The sequence below is a fragment of the Eretmochelys imbricata genome, chromosome 18, assembly GCF_965152235.1.
Source record: "Eretmochelys imbricata isolate rEreImb1 chromosome 18, rEreImb1.hap1, whole genome shotgun sequence".
Taxonomy (NCBI): Eukaryota; Metazoa; Chordata; order Testudines; family Cheloniidae; genus Eretmochelys; species Eretmochelys imbricata.
In genome coordinates, this window is record NC_135589.1 from 350,595 (window position 1) to 367,292 (window position 16,698).

At 43.0% G+C, this 16,698-nt stretch overlaps 1 protein-coding gene across 24 annotated transcripts in view; it reads right to left on the reverse strand.

Annotated features, from left to right (window-relative positions):
- The window catches only part of EIF4G3 (eukaryotic translation initiation factor 4 gamma 3), a 449,900-nt gene that overhangs the window by 174,128 nt on the left and 259,074 nt on the right, over positions 1-16,698 (reverse strand). For 18 of the 24 annotated variants that reach the window (XR_013348334.1, XM_077837081.1, XM_077837079.1 and 15 more), the window contains one exon: positions 3,546-3,654. Coding sequence is in view for 23 of the 24 variants with exons in the window: in XM_077837081.1 (XP_077693207.1) it covers positions 3,546-3,654 (109 nt within the window). In the remaining variant the exon portion in view is untranslated. The remainder of the gene's footprint in view (positions 1-3,545; positions 3,655-16,698) is intronic. The other 6 variants (XM_077837080.1, XM_077837077.1, XM_077837070.1 and 3 more) reach the window with 1 other exon arrangement.

Here is a 16,698-nt window from a genome sequence, read left to right on the forward strand (position 1 = left end):
ATGCACAATGGAAGGAAAACTTTCAAGACCTTTCTAAATAGTGACTCCAATATTGATGAAAGCATTTTTGACTCAATCCCCCAACATCCTATTAAGGATGACCTCAGAACACCACCAACACTTGTTGAGGTAAAGAAAGCCATCAAACAGATGAAGAACAATAAGGCATCTGGACCTGACAGTATCCCTGCTAAAATCTTCAAAGGAGGAGGAGAAGAACTGGCTTGCCAGCTTCACACCCTAATCCTCAAGATCTGGCATTCAGAAGAAAACCTAGCTGACCATAGGGATTCCATTATCATGACCACGACCATCTTCAAGAAAGTAGAAAAATCGGATTGTGGAAACGATCAATGAATTGCCCTGTTGTCCACTTCCAGAAAGATCCTCACCAGCATTCTTAACTGGCTGCTCCCTCTTGCCAAGGAAATCCTCCCAGAATCACAATGCAGATTCAGACCATCTCAAGGTACCAAGAATATGATCTTTTCCTGAAGTTGGCGAACGGTAAAGTGCAGAGAACATCATCAACCTCCCTACATAGCCTTCATCAAACTCATGAAAGCATTTGATTCCATCAGTTGTGAGGCTCTGTGGAGAATTCTCCTCAAGTTTGGATGCCTGCCAAAATTTGCCATTCTCCAACTCCTCTGTTACAACATGTCCGTGATGGATATCACCAAATGATCAAAAACGGACTTTGTACTAAAGACAGGAGTCAAGCAAGGCTGTGTCATCGCTCCAACCCTCTTCTTCATCTTCCTTGCTGTTACCCTCTTTCTCATCGTTGACAAGCTCACCTCTGCACTTGATATTCAATACAGAATGGATAGCAAGCCTTCAACTTCAATTGCCTCCCATTCAAGACAAAGACTATCACTAAATCACTCACTGAATGACTGTGCCCTGTGCACCCACTTGGAAGAAGATCTTCAAAAAACATCTGACATCTTCTCTGAGGCCTACAATCAACTAGGCCTAACACTCAACACCAAGAAAACTAAAGAGCTCCACCAATGGACTCCGAACCACCACAATTCTGCTCCCTCAATCAAAGATCAAGAATGAGACCTGGATAATGTCAAGCACTTCCATTACCTCGGTAGCCATCTGTCGCAGAAAGACGACTTTGAAAAAGGAGAATCAATACCGCCTCCAATATGCTAGGGCACTTGAGAAAATGTGTCTTTGGAGAATCATGACTTCAAGAACCAAACCAAGCTTCTCATGTAGCAGGCCATCATTATTCCTGTTCTCCTGCACAGTGCCAAGACCTGGGTCACGTACAATAGACACCTTAAGGCTCTTGAATGATCCCATTAATATTGTCTGCACAAGACCTTCCAAATCAAGGGATGATCAATGCGCCAACATCAGCATTTTGTCCCAAGCCAAAAATTCCTGCATTGAAGCTATGATTATCCATTACCAACTTAATTGGGCTGGTGATATTCTTCGAATGCCAGATAATCGATTCCTGTAGCAGGTCATTTTCTCATAACTTGGCCAAGGCCAACAAATGGGGGGCGGGGAGGGGGAGAGGAAAGGCACTTCAAAGACACCCTCAAAGCCAACATGAAGAAGTACAACATCCACTAAGTCATGGGAAACCCAAGCCGATCGATGGACTAAAATGGAGAAGGACCTTGTGGCAAGGATTCCAGCATTATGAGACTCAATGGAGAAACGGGAAAGAATGCATCACAGCACAACTCAACAATCCAGATCTGCCCCTTTCACCAGGAAAAGTCTGCCCCAATTATGACAAAATATGTGGATCCCGGACTGGTCTTATGAGTTATGTGCAGATCCACCAGCAACAGCTGGCTATCATTTCATGGAAGACAATCATCCTCGAACTCTGAGGGATCACCAACCATTACTTTCATAGAAAGTCCAAGACTGAAGTCGCAAGCATGATGATCAGGATTATGGTGCTTTTGCAGAGATGGGAAGTGGGTCCAGATCTGGAGCAGGAGCCATGTTGGGGGTCAGGAATAAGGTGCAGTAAGGAGTACTTGTGCTATGTTTGGCCAATGCAATCAAGTATCAGTTTCATGCATGTTTCATCAGTTTCATTCATTTCAAGTTGCAGTGGGGGAGGTTTAGGTTGGATATTAGGAAAAACTTTTTCACTAGGAGGGTGGTGAAACACTGGAATGCGTTACCTAGGGAGGTGGTAGAATCTCCTTCCTTAGAAGTTTTTAAGGTCAGGCTTGACAAAGCCCTGGCTGGGATGATTTAATTGGGGATTGGTCCTGCTTTGAGCAGGGGGTTGGACTAGATGACCTCCTGAGGTCCCTTCCAACCCTGATATTCTATGATTCTATGATGTTAAATTTATCCACAACTTTTTCATAAAGGAAGGATATGGAATTTTTACACATAGAATTTTAATACTCTACACTTACATTTACAGAATATACTTAAACTGATGAAAAAACAAACATCTAATTTGTGCCTGCCAATCGCAACATTTTCAGGGACATTTTACTTCCCCTTCTGTCAACCAGTGGTCATGCTAGAACCGGGATGTATGGTATCTCTGAAAAATTAAAAGCCAGCTTCTTTTTCCTCCCTGGCTACAATTTTAACTCTTTTGTGGTTAGTGTTTCTTCTTTTAGCAATAACTTTTTAAAATCTACTTAGGCACAAAGCTTTTGGGAAGTGCACAAAGAAAAAGATAGTGCTTCTCAATTTTCAAGTACCCACGGCTGTAGGCAGAACCCTAAATGCTATGAATGAATGTGGAGAACTGGAATGCTCGGTCTATATATTACAAATTACACTTAACACTGCAGAGCATAGCACTTACATTATAAACCCAAGTTTTTAAGGGTTTCTAACTGGATGTAAAATTTCATTGTGGGAAGGAACTTGCATGCAGTGTCTCAAGTCCGAGGATAATTTCTATTTTAAATACAAATTTTAAAAACTCCATTCATATTTTTTTAGATACGAGAAGAATTAAATTTAATCATTTTCACCTGCACAATTTGAAAATAGCTCTAAGTAGAAAGTGAAATTTGGCAAGCCTTTACTGCACAATTTGCACAATAGCAATAACAATTTTCTAATTAATATCTTCTACAGATGTACTGAGGATGCTGGCAAGACATGATGAACAAACAGCTCTACAGGAACCATTACGATGTGGTGGGTAAGTGATATCTCTGTGGCTAAATGTATGTTTAAATGATTTACTTAAGAAGTTCCTCTGTCCAAGTGACCATTTTATTGGCAATAATTTTGCTGGTTTTGAAGAAAGGATCGTTTGGAGAAGGAAAAAGGAGGTTCACACTACCAGCTGCTCTGGAACAATGTTTTGGAAGAATGAATTTTAATGAAACACTTTTTACTCAATTCTGTTTGCCAAATTGCAATGAATCTATAAATAATACACCAGCTTTGTCAAAGGTTCAAAAGAGAAGCTTCTATTTCTGGTACTGGCCACCCTGCTTGCTTACAGGTGTATAAAAAGTCAGACTTATAAGAGAGGAGACAAATGACTAAAAATACCAGGGAAAAAATATCCATTAACAAACCTTGCTTCGGGTCGCTAGTTGCAGTGACAGGAGTGCTGGCGGTGAGATGAGTGTTCTCCACAGTCCCGTAAACCACAGGGCTGTGCTCTGGGACCTGGCTGGACAGCTGCTGGGATTTGAAGTACAAAAAAGGGTGATAATGAGCATGCGAACATAAAAGCTGGCAACATGGAACACAAGCAAGCAAGAGGGGAAGACAAGAGCAGGGTGGGAGATAAAAGAAAAGCAAAAGGCAGGAAAAAATATACACAGACCAATTGAATAAATTCAAAAAGTATATGGGAAGGGGAGGAAGGAAAAAGGCAGCAGGAAAAGGGGGGAAAAAGACGATTACTATTAACAACAGCAAGAAAAGACAGCACTGCACAGTCATTAATACACTTCATTCAGCTATGTTTCTTCCAAGTACAGCAGAAATGCTCCTGGTAATAATTTTCAAAAACTAGGGTACAATCAGATCCCCCCCGCCCCCCCCCAAAAAAAAAGCTGTGTAAAAAGAACTGGCTAACTCCATTTGCAAATGATCAGCAATTTCAAAAATCTTTGATATTTTTTGATCAAACCATTAGAAAACATTAGAATTTGCAAAGACAAGTGTGAATAACAAAAGTCAAAATTTTGACAGATTTACAGCAGGCCTGACAAAAGTTACATATTTTTAAATTGCCAGATTAAAAATTTAGAAGTGGACAGAAAGCCACTTGACCAGGACTGAGGAAATTCCAGGTACAGCTTATCTCAGAACAAATATCTTCACCATCACCACTACCATCTATCTGACAGGACAAATAAATGTTCACTCTGGCAAAACATTGAAATCAGATGCTCTTCTGGATTTGGGTTGTATTTGTGGAGATAACAAAGCCACAAAAGCCAGCATCTCCCCTCAGAAATCTAATAGAAACTTTTTATGAAACTATAAATGACTATATCAAACCCACTTCAAACCCACTCCAATTTTTCAGAGCAGGGCTCTTTTGCAAGTTACTTTGTAGATGGATGGGGAAAATGTTCCTATCAGTAAATCCTCCTTAAGGCACAAACCAGAAACCACATGGGGAGAAAAAATCCAACAAATTTAACATTTATCATTTTAAAAAGCCCACACTTTTGCTTTGCAATCTATATTAATTTCTGATGTAGTAGCTTCAGTGTGAAGTTCCCATCTACACATCTACCTTCAGTGACATCTCAGATGGGGTATACTAAAAAGCTGTGATCTTCAAAGGAGTTGGAGGGAGCTAAGTGCCCAACTTCCATTGAAATTAAATATCATTTGAATACCTAACTCCCTCAGGCTCTTTGAAAATTGTAGCAGAAGTCTAAAGAAAAATTCTCTCTCTAAATTCTTTAAGGTAGAATCCATTCCGGCACCTAGAAAAATAAAAGAAGTCTGGGAGAGATTCATTTTTATATTGTTTTCAGATTCTGAGTGTACATCTGGGTACAGCTGCGACGCAGTGTCCAACAACAAAAAATAATGGATAGATGCATACACAAACCCACACAATCAAACACAGGTTCTAACATTGAAAGGAGGTTGTGATGTGCACACTACAGTGCCGGAGTCTTCATTGGAAAGAGAGGTCTTGGGTACAGATTAATAAAATTTTCAGTAGTATTGAAAACTTCATCATACGAGTTTTCCCTACTAAACTAAAGGCCATACTCCTTATGGAAATGAGGGTGAAACCCAGATGCTTTCAGCAACATTAACTTCTGAAAAAAGAAAAGGAGTACTTGTGGCACCTTAGAGACTAACCAATTTATTTGAGCATAAGCTTTCGTGAGCTACAGCTTACTTCATCGGATGCATGGAAAATACAGTGAGGAGATTTATATACACACAGAACATGAAAAAATGGGTGTTATCATACACACTGTAAGGAGAGTGATCACTTAAGATGAGCTATTACCAGCAGGAGAGCCCGGGGGGGGGGGGGGGGGAGAAAACGTTTTGTAGCGATAATCAAGGTGGGCCATTGCCAGCAGTTAACAAGAACGTCTGAGGAACAGCGGTGGGTGGAGGGGGGGGAATAAACATGGGGAAATAGTTTTAGTTTGTGTAATGACCCATCCACTCCCAGTCTCTATTCAAGCCTAAGTTAATTGTATCCAGTTTGCAAATTAATTCCAATTCAGCAGTCTCTCATTGAAGTCTGTTTTTGAAGTCTTTTTTGTTGTAATATGGCAACTTTTAGGTCTGTAATTGAGTGACCAGGGAGACTGAAGTGTTCTCCAACTGGTTTATGAATGTTATAATTCTTGACATCTGATTTGTGTCCATTTATTCTTTTACGTAGAGACTGTCCAATTTGACCAATGTACATGGCAGAGGGGCATTGCTGGCACATGATGGCATATATCACATTGGTAGATGTGCATGTGAACGAGCCTCAGATAGTGTGGCTGATGTGATTAGGCCCTATGATGGTGTCACCTGAATAGATATGTGGACACAGTTGGCAACGGGCTTTGTTGCAAGGATAGGTTCCTGGGTTAGTGGTTCTGTGGTGTGGTGTGTGGTTGCTGGTGAGTATTTGCTTCAGGTTGAGGGGCTGTCTGTAGGGAAGGACTGGCCTGTCTCCCAAGATCTGTGAGAGTAATGGGTCGTCCTTCAGGATAGGTTGTAGATCCTTGATGATGCGTTGGAGAGGTTTTAGTTGGGGGCTGAAGGTGACGGCTAGTGGCGTTCTGTTATTTTCTTTGTTGGGCCTGTTCTGTAGTAGGTGACTTCTGGGTACTCTTCTGGCTCTGTCAATTTGTTTCTTCACTTCAGCAGGTGGGTATTGTAGTTGTAAGAATGCTTGATAGAGATCTTGTAGGTGTTTGTCTCTGTCTGAGGGGTTGGAGCAAATGCGGTTGTATCGTAGAGTTTGGCTGTAGACGATGGATCATATGGTGTGGTCTGGATGAAAGCTGGAGGCATGTAGGTAGGAATAGCGGTTAGTAGGTTTCCAGTATAGGGTGGTGTTTATGTGACCATCGCTTATTAGCACTGTAGTGTCCAGAAAGTGGATCTCTTATGTGGACGGGTCCAGGCTGAGGTTGATGGTGGGATGGAAATTGTTGAAATCATGGTGGAATTCCTCAAGGGCTTCTTTTCCATGGGTCCAGATGATGAAGATGTCATCAATATAGAGCAAGTACCCTACCAAATCCTGTGGAATTGTGAAGGAGCCTCTGCAGGCTACAGGACAGGTGTGGGGAATATGTGGTTTGGTGAGCATGATAGTGAGCCACTTGCTCCTCCCTTCTGTACCTCCTGGCCATAATGTCAGCATCTCTTTCCCTCTTCCAGTGGGACTAAAAAAGATCAAGCCTTTGTGAAGCTGCTGCTGCTGTTTTTGCATTACTGATATACTGAAGAGACAACATTTGAGGTGTACACTTAAAAAAATTCAGCAAATATCTATTTTTGGCTGCCATGTCTGACCATTATTGAAGAAGAAACTAATGCCCTTCTAAATATTACATTATATATGCTTATCATTCACACTCAAAAGCAGTAACAAGCAATAAGATATTACTGTTAAAAAAGGCAGAATGGTAAACAGACATAATGCGAAGGGGAGCTAGTAGTTTCTTGGGAACAGTTAAGTTTTCCAAAAATGAAATTTACAAAGCTGGCTAGGCCCTGGGTGAAGAACTTTTTTTTATACTGCAGCCAGGCCTGAATGAAGCCAAATAAAAGACATTTTACAGATTAACTGATTTCAGTAATGCTTTCCTCACTGTCTGCCTGGATTATCAGCTTAATTAAAAAAAATCTACATAGAAAAATATTATGGAGAATGGGACTAAAAGCAACAGGAGCCAAATGAGACTGGAGAAGGACAAGAAGTTTTTAAAATCTGTGAACTATTTGGGTTAGGAAGGAACCATGTTTTTTTAGAGGGTTGGAAAGCACATTGTGGGAATTAAAACAATGTAAATATATACATAAAAATAATGATATTAAAATAAAGCATCCTCAAAAGGTGAACAGTTTAAAAATTCAATATTTAGAAGGAGGATCTAGTAGTAAACTATTCAAGTATCACTGTTATGACTTACGATGTTAAAAGAACTTTTCTATGCAATTACCTTCCACCTTGGGTTGTTGTCCTAGCAAACATACAAGGCTAGAAGGTTTGGTCATCATTTGGATGAGAGACTCTCTAGGAAAACCCAGGGTGTTTTTGGTTCAGTAAAGAGTGCTCTTCCTTATAAGCAGGGATCCTAGAAATCTATTTGCCGCGGAAAAACGCAGAATTTGTGTTTTTACAGAGAATCTTGAGTTTTTACATTTTGTGAAAAAATAAAAACGTATATTAACTAAATTTTACTAACAGTCTCAGTGTCATGTATTCAATGCACATGACCTCCCACACTTGTAACTGATTTTCGCTTCCAGCATATAGAGGTTACTCAGTGATGTATAGGGGTTCATGTTTTAATGCATCTCAAATTTCACTTCAGCCTGCAGACATGAGTAATTAAAGTTATGGAAAGATGCCAAAAATTTTAAAAATCACCCCCTAAAGACCATGTCATAGAGTTTGGAAAGTACAAATTTCACATTGATAGTAAGTAGTGTGCTGTTCTGTACGCAGCAAGGTGTGGATTACGTTCAAAGGCAGACAGTTGTAGAACACATGGAAAGCGCTAAACATAAACTGAATGAAAAGAAACAAAAACAAGAGGCTGAAACAGCAGGGCTATCAACAGTAAAGAAACAATGCTCTGTGACAGGTTTCAGAGGGGTAGCCGTGTTAGTCTGTATCAGCAAAAACAACGAGGAGTCCTTGTGGCACTTTAGAGACTAACAAATTTATTTGGGCATAAGCTTTCATGGGCTAAAACCCACTTTATCAGATGCATGGAGTGGAACATACATTAGGGAGGTATAAATACACAAAATATGAAAAGATGGAAGTTGCCTTAACAAGTGAGGGGTCAGAACTAACGAGCCAATTCAGTTTAAGTTGGAAGTAGGCAATTCTCAACGGTTGACAAGGAGGAGTCAAAATCACTTTTGTAGTGTTAATAAGGCCAATGTAAACAAGGTGGCCCATTTCAAACAGTTGACAAGGTGTGAGTATTTAGCAAGGGGAAATTAGTTTTTGCAAAAACAATGAGGAGTACTTGTGGCACCGTAGAATCTAACAAATTGATTTTGTTTCTGCAGGATGGGTCACTGGTAAGCATCAAACTTGCTTAAAAATTGTAAATATATCAATAAAACATTACGTTCAACTGATACCTATATATATATATATATATACTGTCGTTAGGGAAATTAAAGTTCAGCATTTCATTTTAATTGCGGAAAATCATGGATTTTAATTTTTTTTTATTGGAGAATTTTGGTTTTTTTAATTACAGAAAGCTAGGATCCCTGCTAATAAGTCTGTATTGAACCTATGCCTCAGGCTGTGTTAGTTTGTATTTCACTATTGGAAGTGTGAGGTTTTTGGCTGGTAAATGAAAAGTCTTAATTACCTGTCAGAAAGTGCATGCTGTCAGATATATTATAATAATAGTACTTGCTCTTGAATAGCACCTTTTATCCAAAAACCTTAAAGTGTTTTAAGAGAATTAGACAAACTAACTAAACCTCACAAGACACAAGATGCACCAATTGTACTATCCCCATATCACAGATGAGGAAATGGAGGTATGGAGAGGGGAAGCGACTTGGCCAAGATTGCTCATCAAGTCACACATCAAGATTGCACTCTGGGAAGAGTTTCTATCCTCACACCCGGATCCCTGTTCTACACACTAACTAAACCACATTACATTAGTTGGAATTTGGGAATTACATTCACTCTACATCCCTTCTCCTTGCAGTTTCAACTGGAATACAATATTCTGTGCTTCCTGTCCTAAATCACCATCTAGTACAGGGGTGGGCAAACTACGGCCCTGGGGCTGCATCTGGCCTCCCAGCCATTTTAATCCGGCCTTCGAGCTCCCGCTGGGGAGCAAGGTCTGGGGCTTGCCCTGCTCCAGCGCTCCAGCTGGAGAACAAGGTCGGGGGCAGCTCTGTGCGGCTCCCGGAAGCAGTAGTGTGTACCCCCTCCGGCTTCTAAGCCAGGGGGCTCCGCTCCACACCCCCAAGTGCTGCCCCCACAGTTCCCATTAGCTGGGAACCGCAGCCAAAGGAGCTGAAGGAGCAGCACCTGCGGATGGGGTAGCGCGCAGCAGAGCCACCTGACCGCGCCTCCGCATAGGAGCAGGAGGGTGGACATGCAGCTGCTTCCAGGAGCCACTTGAGGTAAGCACTGCCCTGAGGCTGCACCCCTGATCCACCCTCCCCACTCATACCTCAACCTACCTTTCCCAGTCCCGATCCCCCTCCCACCCTCCAAATCCCTCAGTCCCAGCCCGGAGCATCATCCTACACCCCAAACTCTTCATCCCCAGCCCCACCCCAGAGTCCACACCCCCAGCTGGAGCCCTCCCCTGATCTAGTATCGTAACAAAGGGTAAACAGTTGCAGTGCTCTGTCTTAGACTGCTGAATTTCAGTTATGTGATTCCTATATATACAGGACCAAATTAATTTCCCCCTGTGTGGATCCACTTAGGCCTGGTCTATACTACAAAGTTAGGTCTACATAAGCCACCTTGCATTGACCTAATTGTGCCTGTGTCTACACTTAAATACGTCTCCCACTAACATAAGCTATCCATTATGTCAATACAGTAACACTAACTCCTTAAGCGGCGTTGAGCGATGGTCAATGTACTGAGGACAACACAGCATGAATGTAGACACTGCACTACCTATGTCAACCATAACAGTCTTCTGGGCAGCTGTCCCACAATGCCCAACATTGACTGCTCTGGTCGCAATTGTGAACTCCATTGCCCTGGGGACAGGGAGACTAGAAGCCCTGCTTTTAAAACTCTGTGAATTTTTGAAATGCCTTTTCCTGATTGTCCAGCTTGGTGAGCACATCTAGCAGCTCTACATTGTTACATGCAACTGCTCAGCTGATCATGCTGGCTCCATGTTCAAGACACACTTCAGCCTAGAGTAGACAGGAGACATTGGATCTCCTAGGCCTGTGGGTAGAAGAGGCTGTGCAAACAGAGCTATAGAGCAGCTGTAAAACATGGACATCTTCGAGTGGACTGCACAGGGGATGCAGAATGGGTAGGAAAGGGATCGGCAGCAGTATGTCGTGAAAGCGAAGGAACCATGGCAAGATATCCGAAGGCCAGGGAGACCAAGAGTCGATCCAGTGCTGCCAGTTTTACGAAGAGCTGCATGTCATATTTGGCAGAGACCCCACCATCACCCTGCACACCACCGTGTTTACCACCGAGGAGCCCGAGTCACATGTCCCTGGTGTGAACAGCAAGGATGAGGAGGTGGAGGAGCAGGACGGGGCATTTGACCAGGGGGTCCAGCTATGCTGTGAACCAAGACCTGTTTGAGACTCCACTGCAGTCAAGTCAATCCCAGCAGCTGAGCACAGGCAAGCCTGATACAGGGGAAGGAACCCTGGGTAAATGTGTAAATGTACTTCCCATTACAGTGATGGTGCCCCAACTTAGCAGGACACAACTACTACCTTATCATTAATTTACTCATACTACAAGAGATAGCAGTACAACAAGAGAAGTAGAGTTATCTGATTTTCGTTTCCCTGTAAAGTTGTGGGAGGGAGGGCATACGGACCAGTTTGGGAAGCCCATTGCTGAAATCCATCCATTATGTCCTGCACATGCTGGAAGTCACAGTCATACAAAGCAGGAGATGATTAATGACCCTGCATACTTCCATGACAACAGTCCCTGCATGCAGTATTCAAGATGTGGGTGTACCATGGATTTATATAAAAGTAATATAATATTATCTATACCTTTCCTAATGATTCCCAACATTTGGTTAGCTTTTTTGACTGCTGCTGCACACTGAGTGGATGTTTTCAAAGAACTATCCATAATGACTCCAAGATCTCTTTCTTGAGTGGTAACAGCTAATTTAGACCCCATCATTTATATACATAGTTGGGATTATTTTTTTGAATGTGCATTACTTTGCATTTATCAACACAGAATTTCATCTGCCATTTTGTTGCCTAGTCACCCAGTTTTGTGAGATCCCTTTGTAACTTTTCACAGTTTGCTTTGGACTTAACTACCTTGAGTAGTTTAGTATCATCTGCAAATTTTGCCACTTCATTATTTAACCCTTTTTCCAGATCATTTATGAATATGTTGAACAGTACTGGTCACAGTACAGAACCCTGAGGAGACATCACTATTTACCTCTGTCCATTCTGAAAATTGACCATTTATTCCTACCCTTTGTTTTCTATCTTTTAACCAGTTACTGATCCATGAGAGGACCTTCCCTCTTATCCCATGACAGTTTACTTTGCCTAAGAGCCTTTAGTAAGGGACCTTGTCAAAGGCTCTCTGAAAATCTAAGTATACTATATCCACCAGATCACCCTTGCCACATGCTTGTTGACCCCCTCAAAGAATTCTAGTAGATGAGAAATGATTTCCTTTTACAAAAACCATGTTGACCCTTCCCCAACATATGTTCATTGAAGAGCATTCCCTTCTAAATCTTCTTTAGTCAGAGATGTTGACTGAGATGAGAAGACGCCTTGAGGACAGGAGATATAAAAAGCAGGGAAGGTGCAAAAGCATACAGAGCAATAGCATCAGGGCAGTTATACCTGTCTTTTGGATGAGAGCTACATCTCTTGTGAATCTATGTGTTCAGCCACTTAACTTGGTGTGAAAAAATTACCCTTTGGTTGAAATTTCTCATGTTTGTTATCAGCCCAAATGTGGTTTTGAGAATTTGGTAAATATGGCCTTTCACTTCATGAAATTTTTCAGAAGCTTTTTCTGATCATCAAAAATGGCTTCTTTTTAAAATTTAAAAAACTTGCCAGTGGTTCTCAACTGTTTTGGGTTCAGGATTCATTTGTAAATGTTCATGGCCTGTTGCGACCCAGTAAGTAGACAGGGGGTGGAGGCCCTGGAGTGGTTTTGGTTGGGTCCTGTCCCCCAGGGGATTATGTCCTGTCTGGCACTCACATCACAGTGGCAGCTCCTTCAGGTCCTGTGTTGTGGAGCTGGCTTGGCTTAGCTTGGCTCGGCTCTCCGCTCTGGGCATTGCAACCTCCAGAGTTGAGGCACTACTCAGGTTTGGTCCTGCCCCTCTAAAAGACCAAATTTGTGAGAGTGGAGGTATGACCTGGTTCATATAGTTGCAATGCCACTCACTCAAATTTGGCCTACCTGACCCATCCTGACGGCTGGGCCAAATCTGAGTGGTGCTGGAACCCCAGAGGTTGCAGTGCCTGGAGCAGCCACCATACTGTATTATGCCTGGTATTGCCACCCTTACTTCTGTGCTTCTGTTGGCAACGGCACTGCCTTCAGAGCTGGGTGGCCAGAGAAGAGAAAGGGCTGGAAAGCGCTGAAGGCAGCACCGCCGCCAGCAGCAGGGCAGAGGGGTGGCAATACCATGCCTTCTGCAGGGCTCTGCCCCCTATCGTTTTCCTTGTCATTTTTCCACACCTCCCTACCGCCCCTCCTCAACTTTGTGCCTTGGGCGGCTGCCCTGCTCACCCTACCCCAGTTACAGCTCTGCTGCCACACAACCCTTGGAAACATTCTGGCGACCCAATTTTGGTTCCCAACCCACGGGTTGAGAAACCCTGGTCTGGACAACTCCTTATACCATGCTTTCCAATAAATCTATTTAGGGGAAGACCTATTTTTAGATAACATAAAATTAGTAAAGCTGATTCCCTGTGTCTAGCAGGAGCTGATTCAATGCAGCAAAGTGACCTGACAGTATAAGATAATATCCTAAGTCCTACAATGCCTCTTTCCAGAATCCATTGGCCATGCAACCAATTAGTTGGGTCACACTTCCTGGTGAAGCAACATAATCAACAAAGCAGCATCAGCATCTCTTAGACAACAAGAAGTGAAATAATCACTAATAGTATCAGCATCTCTTTGTTTGTTCTATGGGAATACCATTACAAAACATACTTGGTGTGCATATTGTGTCCCTCCCTCCCCACCTCACTCCTCTCCATTAGTTCCAAAGCTATTTAGCTGGTGTCTACAGTATTCCTGAAAAGCTATGAGCTAGAGAAAAAGAGCCTACATGCAGAATCTTCTGAGGACCAAACCCCCAGGTCCAGCAAAACCTTTAAGCCACCTTCCTGCTCCTCTAATCCTGAGGCTGACTGGGAAATGAACTGGCCCCCAGTTTAACTTAGAGTTGGCTCTTGGCTGCTCTGAATTGTGTTAGTTAGAATAGTTCCCTAGGAAATGCTCAGCTGGTTGGAGCACAGAATGCTCTGCCCCTTTTCCCCTTCTACTCCGGAACATCTACGCTTGGTGAGGTGTGGGGAAAAAATGAAGGTAGTATAGACCCAGCAACATGGCTTTATGCCACATGGGGATTTTCTTAAATCAGGAGAATTGTTAATTACTCTCTTAGGGCAGTTCTCCTTCCCTTTTGTACCACCAGAAGACAGAATTTGGGGCCATGATCATATTTTATTTCAACAATACTGCTCCAAATTGCATTTTTCAACAGTATAAAGAATACACCTCTAGCCATGGCAGTTCATTACAATATGCACTTCAAATACATGTCAGGGCTACCAGGATTTTTTGGTCTTAACAGTTCTCTTCTGGCCCTGATTCAGGGCTGAATGTAGCAAGCCCTGGACATCAAATCAAAGTCTTTTTCGCTCCCTGTTAGTGGGTTATTCACATGAAATCGAGGTAAGGAGAATCAAGAGGGTAGAGCAATTGGAAGCTGGACAGCTCACTTTTTACTGGGGAAATCAAGAGAGAAGAGCCGGGAGAAGGGTCCGTTTAGGATATTTATTCTTTTTCCTTGGTTAACACCAAAGTGTAATATTAAGGTTGAGAATATATGCACATAGGAGTCGGAAAATTCTTCCGTAAAGATTCCCACAGGAAAGTTAACTTGGTCACACTGCAAGAATATATTAAAGCACATACTTGACAGCACAAATTAATTCAGTATAAATGTGTCATATGGACTTTTCTCTCCTTTACAGTGCTTCAGTGGAATAGTCACATTTTTATATTAAAAATACAAGATTCTCCTTTATAGGGTAGAATCATAGAACCATAAGGTTAGAAAGGACTGCAAGGGTCATCTAGTGTAACCCCCTGCCAAGATACAGGATTTGTTTTGTCTAAACCATCCAAGACAGATAGCTATCCAGCCTCCTTTTGAAAGCATCCAGTGAAGGAGCTCCCAAAATTGCCCTAGGCCAGGGGTGGCCAAACTTTTTGGCCTGAGGGCCACATCGGGGTTCTGAAACTCTATGGAGGGCCGAGTAGGGAAGACTGTGGCCAAACAGCCTGGCCCCCGCCCTCTATCTGCCCCCTCCCACTTCCCACCCCCTGACTGCCCCCCTCAGTACCGCTAACCCATCCAACCCCCCCCTGCTCCTTGTCCACTGACTGCCCCCTCCTGGGATCCCATGTCCCTAACTGCCCATCCCCCCAGACCCCATCCCCTATCCAACCCCCCCGCTCCCTTTCCCTTGACTGCCCTGACTCCTATCCACACCCCTGCCCCCTGAAAGGCCCCCCGGGACCCCACCCTTTATCCAACCTCCCCTCTCCCCGCCCCCTTACCATGCCGCTCAGAGCACCAGGACTGGCAGCTGCGCTGCCCGGCAGGAGCTTGCAGCCCTGCCACCCAGAGCACTGGCAGCATGGCAAGCTGAGGCTGTGGCGGAGGGGGGTCAGTAGGGGAGGAGCCAGGGGCTAGCCTCCCCAGCCGGGAGCTCAAGGGCCAGGCAGGACGGTCCTGCGGACTGTAGTTTGCCCACCTTTGCCCAAGGTAGTCTGTTCCAATCTCCGACTGTTCTTACAGTTAGGAAGTTTAATCTAAATCTGTTATGCTGTAGTTAGCACCCATTGCCTCTTGTCCTGCCCTCTGTGGCAAGATAGAACAACTTTTCTCCATCTTTTTTACGGAAGTTTTTCAAGTATTTGAAGACCACTATCATGTCCCCCCTCAGTCTCTTCTTTTCCAAATTAAACAAACCCAGTTCCTTCAGCCTTTGTTCATATGGCTTACATTCCATCCCTTTGATCATCTTTGTCGCTCGCCTCTGGATCCTTTCCAGTTTCTGCACATCCTTTCTATGCACTGGTGACCAAAACTGGACACACTACTCCAGCTGAGGCCTAACCAGCACCGAGTAGAGCAGTATTATCACCTCCCATGGCTTGCATTCAATGCCTCTGTTAATGCACCTGTGACACTCTATATCTCAGGAGAGTGCCCTGTAAACCCCATATTCATCATTTACATATAACTGTGATATTTCAAATAAATCATGCCATTTGAGGTATTGTGGGAAAGGTTATGATCTGCTAAATGCCATTGTTCTATCTAAATATGTATATCATTGTTGCATATGAAGTTATGAGATTGTGTTGTATGGCTGTCACTAAAATACGCTGTGAGCTGGGGAACTACCCAGATATTAAATCCCCAGAGACAAGAATGAGGGAGCTAACCAATGGGCAGGTGTCGAACAACCATTCCACAGCCATTTTCCAGCAAGGGAATTACAATTCAATGACTCACTTGCACAAGGCCACACCAGGGGAATTGCTCAGGCTTGCCAGGTGCTCAGACATGCCTGGTTTTATGTTCTCCAAGCACAAGGAATAAGGGCATAAAATAGAACACAGTGGCCCCATGCTTTGCCTTTTCTCCACCCCCACCTTTGCTGCAAACAACAAGAACACTCAGAAGACTCCAACAGAGGAGACTGGCCTAGGTTTCAAGGGTGAAACCTGTGCATTATGAACTGTAACATCTGGAAACAGCTAAGAAAACCGCCTGATTGACATACTGCCGAGTGTCTTACAGATTTAAGATTTAGATTGTGTGTTTATTTTATTTTCTTTGATAACTAACTTTGACTTTTTGCCTATGCCTTATAATCACTTAAATCTATCTTTTTGTAATCAATAAACGTATTTTAACATTTATCCTTACCAGTGAGTTTGACTGAAGTGCTTAGTAAATCTGCTCAGGTTACAAAGGCTGGTGTATGTCCACTTTCTATTGATGAAGTGTTGAACTAATTAATAAACTTGCATTGCTCAAG